At 39.5% G+C, this 12,931-nt stretch overlaps 2 protein-coding genes across 2 annotated transcripts in view; one reads left to right on the top strand and one right to left on the bottom strand.

The window, feature by feature from the left end:
- IFT74 (intraflagellar transport 74) overlaps nucleotides 1-9,542 on the top strand; it is a 57,280-nt gene extending 47,738 nt beyond the window's left edge. Inside the window, exons 18-20 of the mRNA XM_060762464.2 lie at nucleotides 2,000-2,125; nucleotides 7,095-7,155; nucleotides 8,388-9,542. Of these exons, the coding sequence (XP_060618447.1) occupies nucleotides 2,000-2,125; nucleotides 7,095-7,155; nucleotides 8,388-8,503 (303 nt within the window). The 3' untranslated portion in view covers nucleotides 8,504-9,542. The remainder of the gene's footprint in view (nucleotides 1-1,999; nucleotides 2,126-7,094; nucleotides 7,156-8,387) is intronic.
- The window catches only part of LRRC19 (leucine rich repeat containing 19), a 180,265-nt gene that overhangs the window by 37,478 nt on the left and 129,856 nt on the right, over nucleotides 1-12,931 (bottom strand). The window lies entirely within an intron of this gene.

The raw sequence follows: 12,931 nt of genomic DNA, 5'->3' as shown, positions 1-12,931 counted from the left end.
CTTACTACCATTCGTGTATACTTGATTTCTGGAATTTAGTATTTGCAGAAATAAGTGAAATTAGTACTATTTATTTATTTACTATATTTATATACCGCCTTTCGCACCCCCCCGGGGGGGGGGGATGGGATCTCAAGGTGGCTTACAACATATTAATGGTAAAAATTTGATGCCAACATACACTAACATCTATGTACAGTGTGTGTGTGTGTGTACACACACACATGCTCTGTTCGTTTTGAGTGACATCATTACTCAAATTCCGCTGGACAAATTGTCACCAAATGTGGCCACATGACACCTACTAATCTAAGGAGTGACCAACACTAAAAAATTGATTTTGTCATTTGGGAGTTGTAGTTGCTGGGATTTATAGTTCACCTACAATTAAAGAGCATTCTGAACTTCACCAATGATGGAATTGAACCAAACTTGGCACACAGGACCAAAAGAAAATACCAGAAGGGTTTGCTGGGCATTGACCTTGAGTTTTAGAATTGTAGTTCACCTACATCCAGAAAGCACTGTGAACCCAAACAATGAAGGATCTAAATCAAACTTGGCATGAATACTCCATATGCCCAAATATGAACACAGATGAGATTTGGGGAAAACAGGCCTTGACATTTGGGAGTTGGAGTTACTGGGATTTATAGTTCACCTACAACCAAAGAGCATTCTGAACCCCACCAACGATAGAATTGGGCCATACTTCCCATACAGAACCCCCATGACCAACAGAAAATACTGTGTATTCTGGTGGTCTTTTGCAACCCCGCCCCCCCATCCAGTCCAACTCCCTTCACCAAGGCAAGAAAACAAGCAAATCCCTCATGACAAAGAGCCATCTAGCTATAGATATAGATAGATCGATAGATATGATTCACAACACACACACATATGTCCATGACAGCTATAGTGTCATAGGTTTGAAAGGGACCCTTAAAGAAGGGCTATTATGCGCTGCATTTTCCAGAGTAGGCAAACCAGACATTCTCAATATCAGCACTGACCAAGAAACAACAAGAAATACTGTTTACCCACAAGCATAAATTACATATATTTGAAACAAACACTTCCTCATTACTTTATTTTCCAGATCACCAGACTGGGCCACAGCAACATGTGGCAGGGGACAGCTAGTGTACTATAAAAGTTTAATGGAGATGTGACTATGGAAGTACTCATATGACCAAATGATTTCATATAAATATCTACATTTACCTCAATGATTGTTATTCTCAGTGGATTACTTGGCAGAAACTGTAACCTTTTTAAAAAAAAGGAAAAACCTGAAAAGACTTTCTCATAACTTTATTTTCCAGATCACCAGACTGGGCCACAGCAAAACATGGCAGGGGACGGCTCGTATAAATTAAAATAATTAAAACCATTAAAAATAAGACATAAACAACATTTAAACATTAAGACAAAGCATTAAAAACATCATAGTGTAAATATTAAAATCACTATCTCTTTTCCATAATGCAAATGAATCTCTTCTTATCAATAATTGATCACAAATTTATATTTGACACAGATATTGCACAAAATTGGAAAGTCTTAAGTGCCTTGTCATTTTCTTGGTATTTAGATAGAAGCTGGAATGCTATGAAGATGAAGAAATTAAGTGAAAAAGTAAGGATTACTAGACCCACCGTGGTGCAGTGGTTTGAACTTTGGACTACAACTCTGGAGACCAGAGTCATAGATCAATAATAATATGGAGAATAGATGTTATACAACAAAGGATTAACCATCAGATGCCAGGATAAACATTCGCTTTTCAAGATAAATCCATATTTCAGTAATTTTATTCATACAATTCTAAAGACAAAGGGATTCATACATATTTCACATGCTTCATGCTTTGCCAATGCAGTTTCTCAGGTGCATGATCATATCCGTCCTTAGATTTAAGCATGTCCTTCAACTGTGAAAATAGGGTTGCTATTTTCAATACCAGTGTCTAATCCTATGCTTATGTTCTTACATGAAGAAACTGCAAGAGGAGAAAGAAACCCTGACAAAGCACAGGAATGCTTTCAAGAAAGTTATGGAGCAGATGAATACGGAGTATGAAAGCCTGAAGCTGCAACTTCAGGAGAATGAGACACATGCACAGGTACTGTTGAAAATACCTTTCCCCCTCAGGCATTGCCTATCTTCAGTTTTTTTTTAATTGTGTATTTTTTATAGTAAATAAAAACTTGTAATAGGTTTTTTTTCCCAAGGAGGCTGTCTGGGACAGAACTGAATTACTCAGAACAAATATGAAATTCTTATTCTTTATAATATTATTCTGACTATAAATCCTTGCAAATCTCATTGGCGTAATTAATATGAATTTGGAGAAACCAGTCCATGCTGAAACCAGAATATTTTCTTCTGTGATTAAAGGAGACAAAAGAGAACACAAGATACCTAGGAAGCCATTGCTTTGGACTGTAATGTATTTACCATGCCAGTGTCAGCAACTTCAGCTGATTACAGGCCAATTTTTGCCCAGCCCAGAACTCATCATGCAGTTCGCACTGACTTTCATGGGAAACTGCATTGCCAGTTTTTCAAATAAATAGTTAAAACATTTTGGATCGAAAAGAAAACACTTGTTTTGAAAATTTCTTAATAATAAGCCACCAAAATATCAATACTTACACAAACGGACTGTGTGTCTATTCATGCTTCTCCTTCCTTCTCTCTCACATCTCAACTTAGTAACTTCCTGTCTGAGAACCCACAGTTCGCTATGAAGTATTACCTGGGAAATTCGGTTGAGCATTTCCAATAACTTTTTTTTTTTTTTGGTGTCAGGAGTGACCTGAGAAACTGCAAGTCGCTTCTGGTATGAGAGAATTGGCCGTCTGCAAAGACGTTGCCCAGGGGACGCCCGGATTATTTGATGTTTTATCATCCTTGTGGGAGGCTTCTCTCATGTTTCTGCATGAGGAGCTGGAGCTGATAGAGGGAGCTCATCCGCCTCTCCCCGAATTCGAACCTGCGACGTGTCGGTCTTCAGTCCTACCGGCACAGGGGTTTTACCCACTGCACCACCGGGGGCTCCTCCAATAACAATGAGGATGATAATTATGATAATGATGATGATGATGATGATGATGATAATAATAATAATAATAATAATAAACAAACAGTTGTTGCCTGCCTCTCCTAATGGCTGACGGCAAGGTACAACACAGTCAAAATATATCAGCATAAAATAACAACGAAATACATATATCAAAACACACCATTATAAAATACACCAAAACACAGGGTACAAACTGTGTGTTGATACAATGGTAGGAGAATGTCAGTTCAAAACTCATGATTCAAAGCTGGCTGGGTAGGCCTGCCGGAAGAGATGGGTCTTTCATTCTGTTTAAAATTCTGACAGCTCATTTAGCTGTTGCATCTCTTCCAGTAGGTCTTTACACAATCTTGGGGCGGCCAATGAAAAGGTCCTCTGGGTGAGAGTCACCAGTCGGGTGACCTTAGTGTCCTAAAGGGCAGATTGTGCAGAAGAAGGCAATCCTGTAGGTATATATCCTGTAAACTATGATATCAAGCCACAGTTTGATCGTGATTTTTAGGAAACAAAAATTATCATTTGGAGTACATGTTCAGTTTATCGGATCAGGAAGTACTGAGTTCAGCTCTATGAGAGGAGGTAAGGAGAGAAATGGATGGATATGTTCGTGTGTCATTCCTGTTCTGACAAACCAGGGTTAGTTGGACCAGGATTGTTATCTGTGGATCAGGCCACAGAACACTATATGATGTAGTATCCATTTGATAAATGGAGGCATGCTAAACTCTGGCAACACTATAGAATGAAATTTCTAGGTTCTTGTGGGTTTTTTCGGGCTATAGAGCCATGTTCTAGAGGCATTTCTCCTGACATTTCGCCTGCATCTATGGCAAGCTTCCTCAGAGGTTGTGAGGTCACAACCTCTGAGGAAGCTTGCCATAGATGCAGGCGAAACGTCAGGAGAAATGCCTCTAGAACATGGCTCTATAGCCCGAAAAAACCCACAAGAACCTAGTGATTCCAGCCATGAAAGCCTTCGACAATACAATGAAATTTCTTTTCATTCTTCAGCCTTCATTGGCCATATATTTAAGTACAGAGAGCTTAATTTCATTATAGGTATATATTGCTATATTATTTTTATTTTTCCTAAATTTATAATTTTCTTTTTGCTGAAAAAGCAGTAGTGGAGGAAGTGCATCAATGTCTTTCCATTACACCAGGAGTGATCAAAAGCCAGCTTGTGGGCAGAGTGTAACTCTTCTCCGGAATTGGGACGAAATGCTGAAGCAACCCCACAGCGTTGGTACTGTGGACAGGAGAACGGGATTCAATCTGGACCAGTGTGTTGTCCACGTGGGCCATTACTGCCATTCACTTTTCCCTGCATTCATCAACATAGGTCAAGGGGACAGGTCAGGGCCATGTCATTGCTTCTTCTTCTTGGTCACATGGGCACCTCTGCTGATGTCAGCACAGGGCACCTGTGATGGCCAGGAGCTCTCACAGAACTCTGGCCATCTAGCAGCATCAACAGCAATAAAGACAGCAAGGTGTCTATAGACACCTCCAAGGTCATGTGGCCAGCATGACTGCATGGAGCGTCGTTACCTTCCTGCAGAAGTGGTACCTATTGATCTACTCACATTTGCATATTTTCAAACTGCTAGGTTGGCAGAAGCTAGGCCTTACAGTGGGAGCTCATCCCACTCCCCAAATTTCCCTTACGAGAGGTAAATTGCTCTCACTTCCTGTTATCTCACCCCCATTCTTAACTATGAGTCATTTGTAAGTCAGATGTTTGTAACTTGGGAGCTGCCATACTTTTAAAAAAAATGTTGGCTGCAGTAGGGCTGCTTTGAAATACTCCTTGCAAAATAATAGCATCAAGAGATCAAATTGATGCTGTAGAAGTTATATTGTTAGGAAGCATTCAAAATAATAGCTAAATTACTTTCCTGTTGATGCTGGAAATGTGCTGTCTAAGGCTCAATTTTCAGCCTGCTTTCTTGCAGTTATCTCAGTACAGTCCTGCTGTTATCACGGTTTCTGGCGTTGGACAGGAAACCTTACAATGGAAATGAGGAAGTTTCTGTTATGTAGGTCAAGGCCCAATTTAGTCTTAAGGTGTGTTCCTTGAAAGGCCTCATATATTTAGAAAGCAGCCATCTTACAAACGAAATCTGTTTGTGAAAATTCTGTGATAAATAATCCATAGTTTTCATATGCTAACATAATTGAAGTTAATAAGCTTCCTGTTTATACTCAGTGTAAACATCCTTTTGTAGTTGCAAACATTATTTGTGTTCATTTGAATTCTTGCTGGTTGTTTTAATTTTTGTGCTGTTCTGAGTCATTATGTGCCTTTCATATACCTGCTGAAACCAGTAGGACTTAAACTTATATATAGAAAATTTTGTGTCCAGTAGAGTCAGAGAGACTTCAAGGACAACACACAAACACACATATAAATGCTAAGAAGTAAATTTTATTGAATTTAGTGTATCTTACTGCTCAGTAATGTGTACAATTGTAGCTAATCTTGTCGGGACACAGACGCCTTAAAGGGCCAGACTCAGAGTTTAGTTCTAAAACAGAGTACATTAAACAAAGGAATGAGACTCAGAGACACGTAACTCAGTGCCTCTGGCCAAAACTCAAAAGTAAAACCAGTCCTGGTTCAAAAAACGTGAGTACAATAATAATCCAGATTATACAGAGAAAAGAACCAGATTAAGCAAAAGCACAGCAAAAGTCACACAAAACAACTCAGCGTGCAGACTGTAACAAAACAAAGAAGCCGCAAGGAAGAAAGCATGGTCAAGCGAAGTCCAGGGTCGTAGCAAGCAGAATCCAAAGTAGCGAAGTTCCAAAGGCAGCGTCGTCGTCAAACCGGTTCGAAGTCAAAGAAGGGGAAATCCACACTCACGAGAATCCAAGCCGAGTCGAAGCACACACAAACGGAAACAGCAACCTGTAGATCCAGGACCCAATGCCAACACGAAACAGGCAGCGACAAGAGCCCAATGCATGAACGTACCAACACCTTGCCTTCTGCAAACATTCCCCATTTCAGAGCCTACTTTTATTTTACACATCATCATCAGAAGATGAGCTGACCTCCGCCCCGTCCTTATCCCTTGCAGCTGCTCTTGATTCCACGCGTGAACTCTGACTCCCATCTCTCCAACTTCTCCATCTTCTGTCAAGACTTAGATCTCCCCAAGACTCAGATGTATTCCCCAATTACCAATCCTCATTACCAGAAAACCCCACAAACGTATCACTAGACGTCGGATCCACACATACAGCTTGTACCTCCTTTACCTTAGTCCAGTCAATGTGTCATCCCCATCTCCATCACTTTCCAACCCATCACTCCCAGAGAAACGCGCAAATGACTCTTCATCTGTGGGAGCAGTAAGTATATCCCGGATCCTTTTCCTTTGTGGTTCCTCATCTGACTCCTGTTGGTCTTCAGTCCTGTCGGTCTTCAGTCCTGCCGGCACTGGGGTTTAACCCACTGCACCACCGGGGTCGCAAGTTCGAATCCGGGGAGAGGCGGATGAGCTCCCTCTATCAGCTCCAGTTCCTCATGCAGGGAGATGAGAGAAGCCTCCCACAAGGATGATAAAAACATCAACTCATCCAGGCGTCCCCTGGGCAGTGTCCTTGCAGACGGCTAATTCTCTCATACCAGAAGCGACACGACAAAAAAAAAAAATCTGACTCCTGCTCAAGAGTAACTCTCTTTGTTCCCTTATTCCCATCCATTATATCTCCTTCCTCTCCCTCGCTCATTGACCCTTCGTCTCCGGAAAACCCCTCGAATGTGTCCTCATCCTTTGTTGTTCCTCTTCAGACTCCTGCTCACGAGTACCCCCTTTTCCCCTTCTGGTGCCCATACTACTGCTTGCAATGTTACTTACAGGCTCTGCTACAACTTTGGTTGCTTGCTTGATAGAAACCAATATGACTAACAATTATGTTTTCTTTCTGTGTGTGTGTTGCATTATGGCACTAGGAATCTGTTCTCATTTTTGCTGTTTTGATTTTGTTTGTTCAGCTTACAAATCTGGAAAGGAAGTGGCAGCATCTTGAACAAAATAATTTTGTCATGAAAGAATGTATCCTTTTTTATCAAAAAAAAGTTTAAAAATATTATTTCTATAATAATTAGTTTAAATGATTTTTAAACAATATCCAGCTCTCTACCATGTAAGGTAAAGGTTTCCCCTGACATTAAGTCTAGTCGTATCTGACTCTGGGGGATAGTGCTCATCTCTATTTCTAAGCCGAAGAGCTGGCGTTGTCCATAGACGCCTCCTAAGTCATGTTGCCAGCATGACTGCATGGAGTGACGTTACCTTCCCGCAGAAGCGGTACCTATTAATCTACTCATATTTGCATTGTTTTCAAACTTCTAGGTTGGCAGAAGCTGAGGCTGAGAGCAGGAGCTCACCCCTATCCCCAGATTTGAACCACTGACCTTTTGGTCAGCAAATTCAGCAGCTCAGAGGTTTAACTCACTGCACCACTGGGGGCGTCTCCTACCATGTACACATTTTAATTGGACAAAAGTGGGTACAAGAAATGTATTCCACTTCTGAGATAAGGACCCTTTTTATCCCACATGCTATAACACAGCAGCATCACATGTTGGCGTGAGTGCTCAAATGAAAACAATCTTTCCCTTGGTCAAAAGGTGGAGCAAATACATGCTCACTTGATCCATCCAGAAAGAACCTAGTATTGATACTGCCATGAGATGGAAAGATCTGGTACAGGCATCCACAAACAGGTCTCTGTAGAGCAGTGGTTCTCAACTGTGAGTCCCCAGATATTTTGGTCTTTAACTCCCAGTTGCTAAACTGGTTGGGATTTCTGGGATTTGTAGGCCAAAACACCAGGGGACCCACAGGTTGAGAACCACTTCTATAGAGTTTTCAGAAACTGAAAGTATCTTAGAATCATAGAGTTGAAAAGACCCCAAGGGCCACCCAGTTCACCAGGAAGACATAATTAAAGCACTCCCAACAGATGGTCCTCCAGAGACTCCACCACACTCCAGGATTTCAACTCCCAGAAATCTTCACAGCTGGTAAACTGGCTGGGATTTTTAGGAGTTGTAGTCCAAAACACCTGGGGGCCCACAGGTTAAGAACCACTGGACTTAAAGGAAATGTGGCACCCAGTCCAGGACACTCCCTCATCTGAGAAACGATGTGCCTGAAGTGATTTTGGAAAATGATATAGATATATAATAAATTGGTTGTCGGTAAGATTCTTTGTGGTTATTTACTTATCCATGATTACTTGTCTATGATTATATAACTTCTTCCTTAACTGTCGTCATCAGTTATAGCAACAAAAACCCAAGAAAGTGATTACCGTCCCATCATGAAGAATGTCACAAAACAGATTGCGGAATATAACAAAACCCTCATAGAAGCTTTAGAGAACAACAGGAAATGAACCCAGACTCTTCTTTCATATGTCTGTGGACCATTGAGAGGTTTTATCTAAATGCATTGTGAGCTTTGCAAGAGTAGTCTTCAAACTTATGTACGTATGTCCCAGTATTCATGAACCTTTCTTGTTTATATGCACAAAAACCCAGAGACATTATTTACTTGGAAATTTTACTATGGTTGGATTGATTCCATATTCTCAAAAAATGAATCTTTTAAGATACTTTAGTATCCCTTGTTTTGTCATTGGTTAGTAAGCAATGTGACTTAATAGACGCCATTTTGAAATACACCTTCTGACTGTACCAACAGGTGGAACTTACTTCAGATTTGAGCAGCATAGTAACCTCAGCAACAGAGAATGTTATGCTTATCTGTATGTTTTTATCAGTTTATCTTATTCTATCAGAATTCATTTAATGCAGGGAAGATGAAGTTTAGCTATAGTTTTAGCAAAGTAACAAGCACTGATACCATCTCTAATGGTAAATTATTCAGCATTCTTGTATCCAAAGATTATTATGTCATTCCCCTTCACTTTCAAAGAGATTTGTGTTATAGTCCACTATGAATAAAGATTTCCCTATTACCAAAGTCTAACTTGCAAACAAGGCAGGAAGAACCAAATGTAAAGAGCTAGTGTTTACTTCTACTAAATTTGGGAGCAGGGAGAGAGAGAGACATTACTAGAATTTGTAAGATTTTAATGTGTGTGTGTGTGTGTATGTGTGTGTGTGTATATGTATGTGTGTGTGTGTGTGTGTGTGTGTGTGTGTGTGTGTATATATATATATATATATATATATATATATATATATATATATAATATGAGAGAAATGTAAAAGGTCGGAGATTTTGCAACAGTCCGAGGATAATTGGCAGCTATGTAGTTGTATGGAAGCTGCAGCAAATAACAAAAGTGTGTCTTTCTTGTTTTGAAAACAAAAATAAAACTACAGAACCTGTAATTCTGTACCAAAAACAACCAAATAGTTTTATGACAATTCAAAATCTAATAAAAAGTTTATAGCTTTTTAAGGAGACCCTATTTGTTCTGTGCATGTTTTGTTCTGATTGGGTAAAACAATGTGGTCAAAATGAATTGAAATGACAGATCATATAGTACTTCTATTACAGTCAGATCCTGGCACGGATATGTTCATTAACAAGACAATGCTTTGTATGCTTTTTTCTAAATAATTTCCATTAAGTTCAGTTGAGCCTACTCCACAGAGTTCATAGAGTTGCCCCTTTGAACAAGAACTGTGGGGTTTTGAAAAACTCCTGTTACAAGACACAAAAATAAAAGAGAAAGACAGATGTTACGGGAAAGGAAAGGGTGGAGATGGAATGCTGTTTGTAATCGGCAAGAGGGTGGTGCTTCACAGAAGAAGATAAACCCTCAACAATATAAAACAGTCAGCTCTTTTAAAATGTCCCAATTTCTCCCTGTAAGTGTTTCATTTCCCCCACATCCCACACCCTGTTTTTTGGTTTAGGATTAGATTCCGGGTAACTTTTTCAGACAGTCACTTTCTCCTTCCCCTGGTTACCTTTACATAATGAATTCAAAAAGAAATTGAATGTAAAATAACTGAGAGTGACAATTACATTATTAACAATTAGATGCTCTGGCCTTTGAAAGTGTATAACATGAAACTGGGTATTTTCTTTAAAATGTTAGGTATTAGCAAATAGTTCCAACTAGATAAATTATTTCCTTTGTATTGTTGAAGGCTTTCATGGCTGGAATCACTGGGTTGTTGTAAGTTTTTCTTACTACATGGCCATGTTCTAGAAGCAATGCCTCCTGACGTATGATGCAGGCGAAACGTCAGGAGAGAATGTTTCTAGAACATGGCCATATAGCCCAAAAAAACCTACAACAACCCAATATTTCCTTTGTATTTCCTAATGGAATGGCATATGATTCTTTATGTGCCGTGCTTATGGATTTTATCACAGGAAACAGGCAAACTGGCATTGCAGCAAGTTTGCCTCCCCTCTTTGGTACTTGAGTTCTTCCCATCAAAAGCTCACAATCCTGCTATTCTCCCATCACATACCTTAATGTAATGGCCCCTTCCGCTTCTGTGCCAGTTTGCCAGCAGTAACGTGATGGAGAACCTGTTCTCCATGCCATCACAAGAGTTCACCTTTATCACAGGCCAAAGCATCCTTTTTCACACTATACAATTATAGCACTGTGATTCCACTTTAACTGCCATGGCAGTATCCTTATGGAATCAAAACTAATCAGAATGCATCAAATCAAAACTATCAGAATGCATCAAATCACTTTGGTACAGGACTTGGAACTAGATGGAGGCACTAGATGTCTAGCTGATAATTCCAGTAGATAAAATGGAATTGTTTTGTAATTGTGGAGTTTGTTTCCAAAAGGTACTAACCCCATCTGAACAAATTTTACAGGAATAAAAAAACATGTTGAAGATATTCTTTTTTCCCCCTATAAACTGTAATTTTCCAAGTCCTGTACCAAAGTGATTTGATGCATTCTGATAGTTTTGATTTGTATATAATATTCTATGCTTAGCCAACAATGTGTACCTGTAACTCGTTTTTCATTTTGGTGGGGATTTTGTACATTTTGGAAACAAATCCAAGCATGCGGTGACTGCTGGTAACCTCATCTTGCACCTTCATCAGTTATGGAGAAGAGGGAATTTAATGACTAAATTCACCTCAACACAGCTGCTGAAGCAGCAGGAGCCCTATCCCCTTATGTATCTGGCCATCGCTCTATGTTCCAGAGGAAAGACAAAGTGATGGCAGCTCCATGTAACATCTTTCCATAACATCCTGCTAGAAAAATAATAAACACTTTATAGAAAAGGCAAACATATGTGGAGCTGAATTACAGAAGTGCCAATTTCCTGTGTCCACACACTAAGTCTGCTGCATTTTGTTTTTCATATTACGGTATCTAGATAAGACAAAACAGGATTTCTATAGGCCCGAATCTGTTATCAGGGGAAATTCCCACCAATATCTCTTCCTTCCTTTTGGGGAGAGCTTTTCACAATTCCTCTCTCTTTATCATGAGATAAAGTTGGTTTCTATCATCCTCCCAGGAATTTTTTTTTTTCGTCAGTCACTTGGTTTACCTACCCAAATCCTTCCATGTTAAAGCAACACATTTTGATGAGCAATGGAAATATGCCATATGCTGAATAAACAGAGTGAATGACATTCCCTTTTGCTTTTACATCCCACGTCTTATTATGACATGGCAGTGACTGATATGTAGAATAGCATGGGAAAGTTCAAAGGCCTGTGTGCTATTCTTCCCAAGACGTTTATCATAAATAAATCTTGCCCATAAGGTTATATGCTTCTATTTTCTTTCCCACCAATCTTTCTCATTACCTGTAGCTTCAAGTAAAACGTTTGAATAAAGAACTCATTCTAGAACTCACAAAATGTGAGCAGACAAGTGCTCAAGATTATTGCTTTGTCAAGGCAAACTTTTTAAAAAAAAATTCCACAAATAAGGCCGAACATTTTGTTATTTCACTCAATATTTTGCTTAAGCAAAGCAGTGAAATATTGCATGACATGGCTGGGGTTGCTTATTTCCTCCCCCTTTTTCATTTTTTAGTACTAGTCTTGAAGAGAGAGTATGGTAGCTGCATTAGGGCCAGGCTTTAGCACCGCTGGTAATCACCATCAATGATAAGATTTACCAACCAAAAGGTTGCAAGTTTGAAGTCTTGGGTTAGCATGAGCTCCTGACTGTCAGCCCAGCTTACTGTTTACCTAGTTTAAAAACAGCTTGAGCTGTAAGTTGAGAAATTAGGTGCTGCTAAAACAAGTGGGGGAGGTATTTTATGATACCATAAAGAAAAAGAACAGAAAAATGCCCCATGACCAAAAGGAAAGAGGAAGTCCTGATGGGCCTTCATCATAGAGGATAGACGACAGCACCCCCATGTGGCTGGACTTGAGCACAACCACCAAGGTGCCAAAAAAGCTGGACGTCGACACTACATACCTCTTTTCTGTTCTATCTGTCTATCCAAAACAGTACTGAATGTTTGCCGTGTATGTGTACTGTGATCCAACCTGAGTCCCCATGGGGAAATAGGATGGAATATAAATAAAGTGTTATTATTGCCATCCTATAGTAAATTTACAGGACAGTATTATCTTTATATGGTTCTGTAGGGTCAGCATGTATTAGAACATGTATCAGATGTGGAAGATTTCCACATATCAGATGTGGAAGATTCCCACATAACAGATGCAGGACTGCAGAAAAAAGATGAAAAAAAATCAAAATAATTAATTTGCTCTAACAAGCTATATGTTAGTTATGGAGTCAATGATAATTCAATTGCTTTGTCCAGAACCTTATAATCTAATGATTTATGTAGTGATTTGCTCTCAGTTCTGTTGCATGATTTTCCAC

The sequence above is a fragment of the Anolis sagrei genome, chromosome 2 (genome assembly GCF_037176765.1).
Source record: "Anolis sagrei isolate rAnoSag1 chromosome 2, rAnoSag1.mat, whole genome shotgun sequence".
NCBI lineage: Eukaryota > Metazoa > Chordata > Lepidosauria > Squamata > Dactyloidae > Anolis > Anolis sagrei.
The sequence above is the reverse complement of the archived record's forward strand: the minus strand, read 5'-3'. Positions and strand labels throughout refer to the sequence as shown.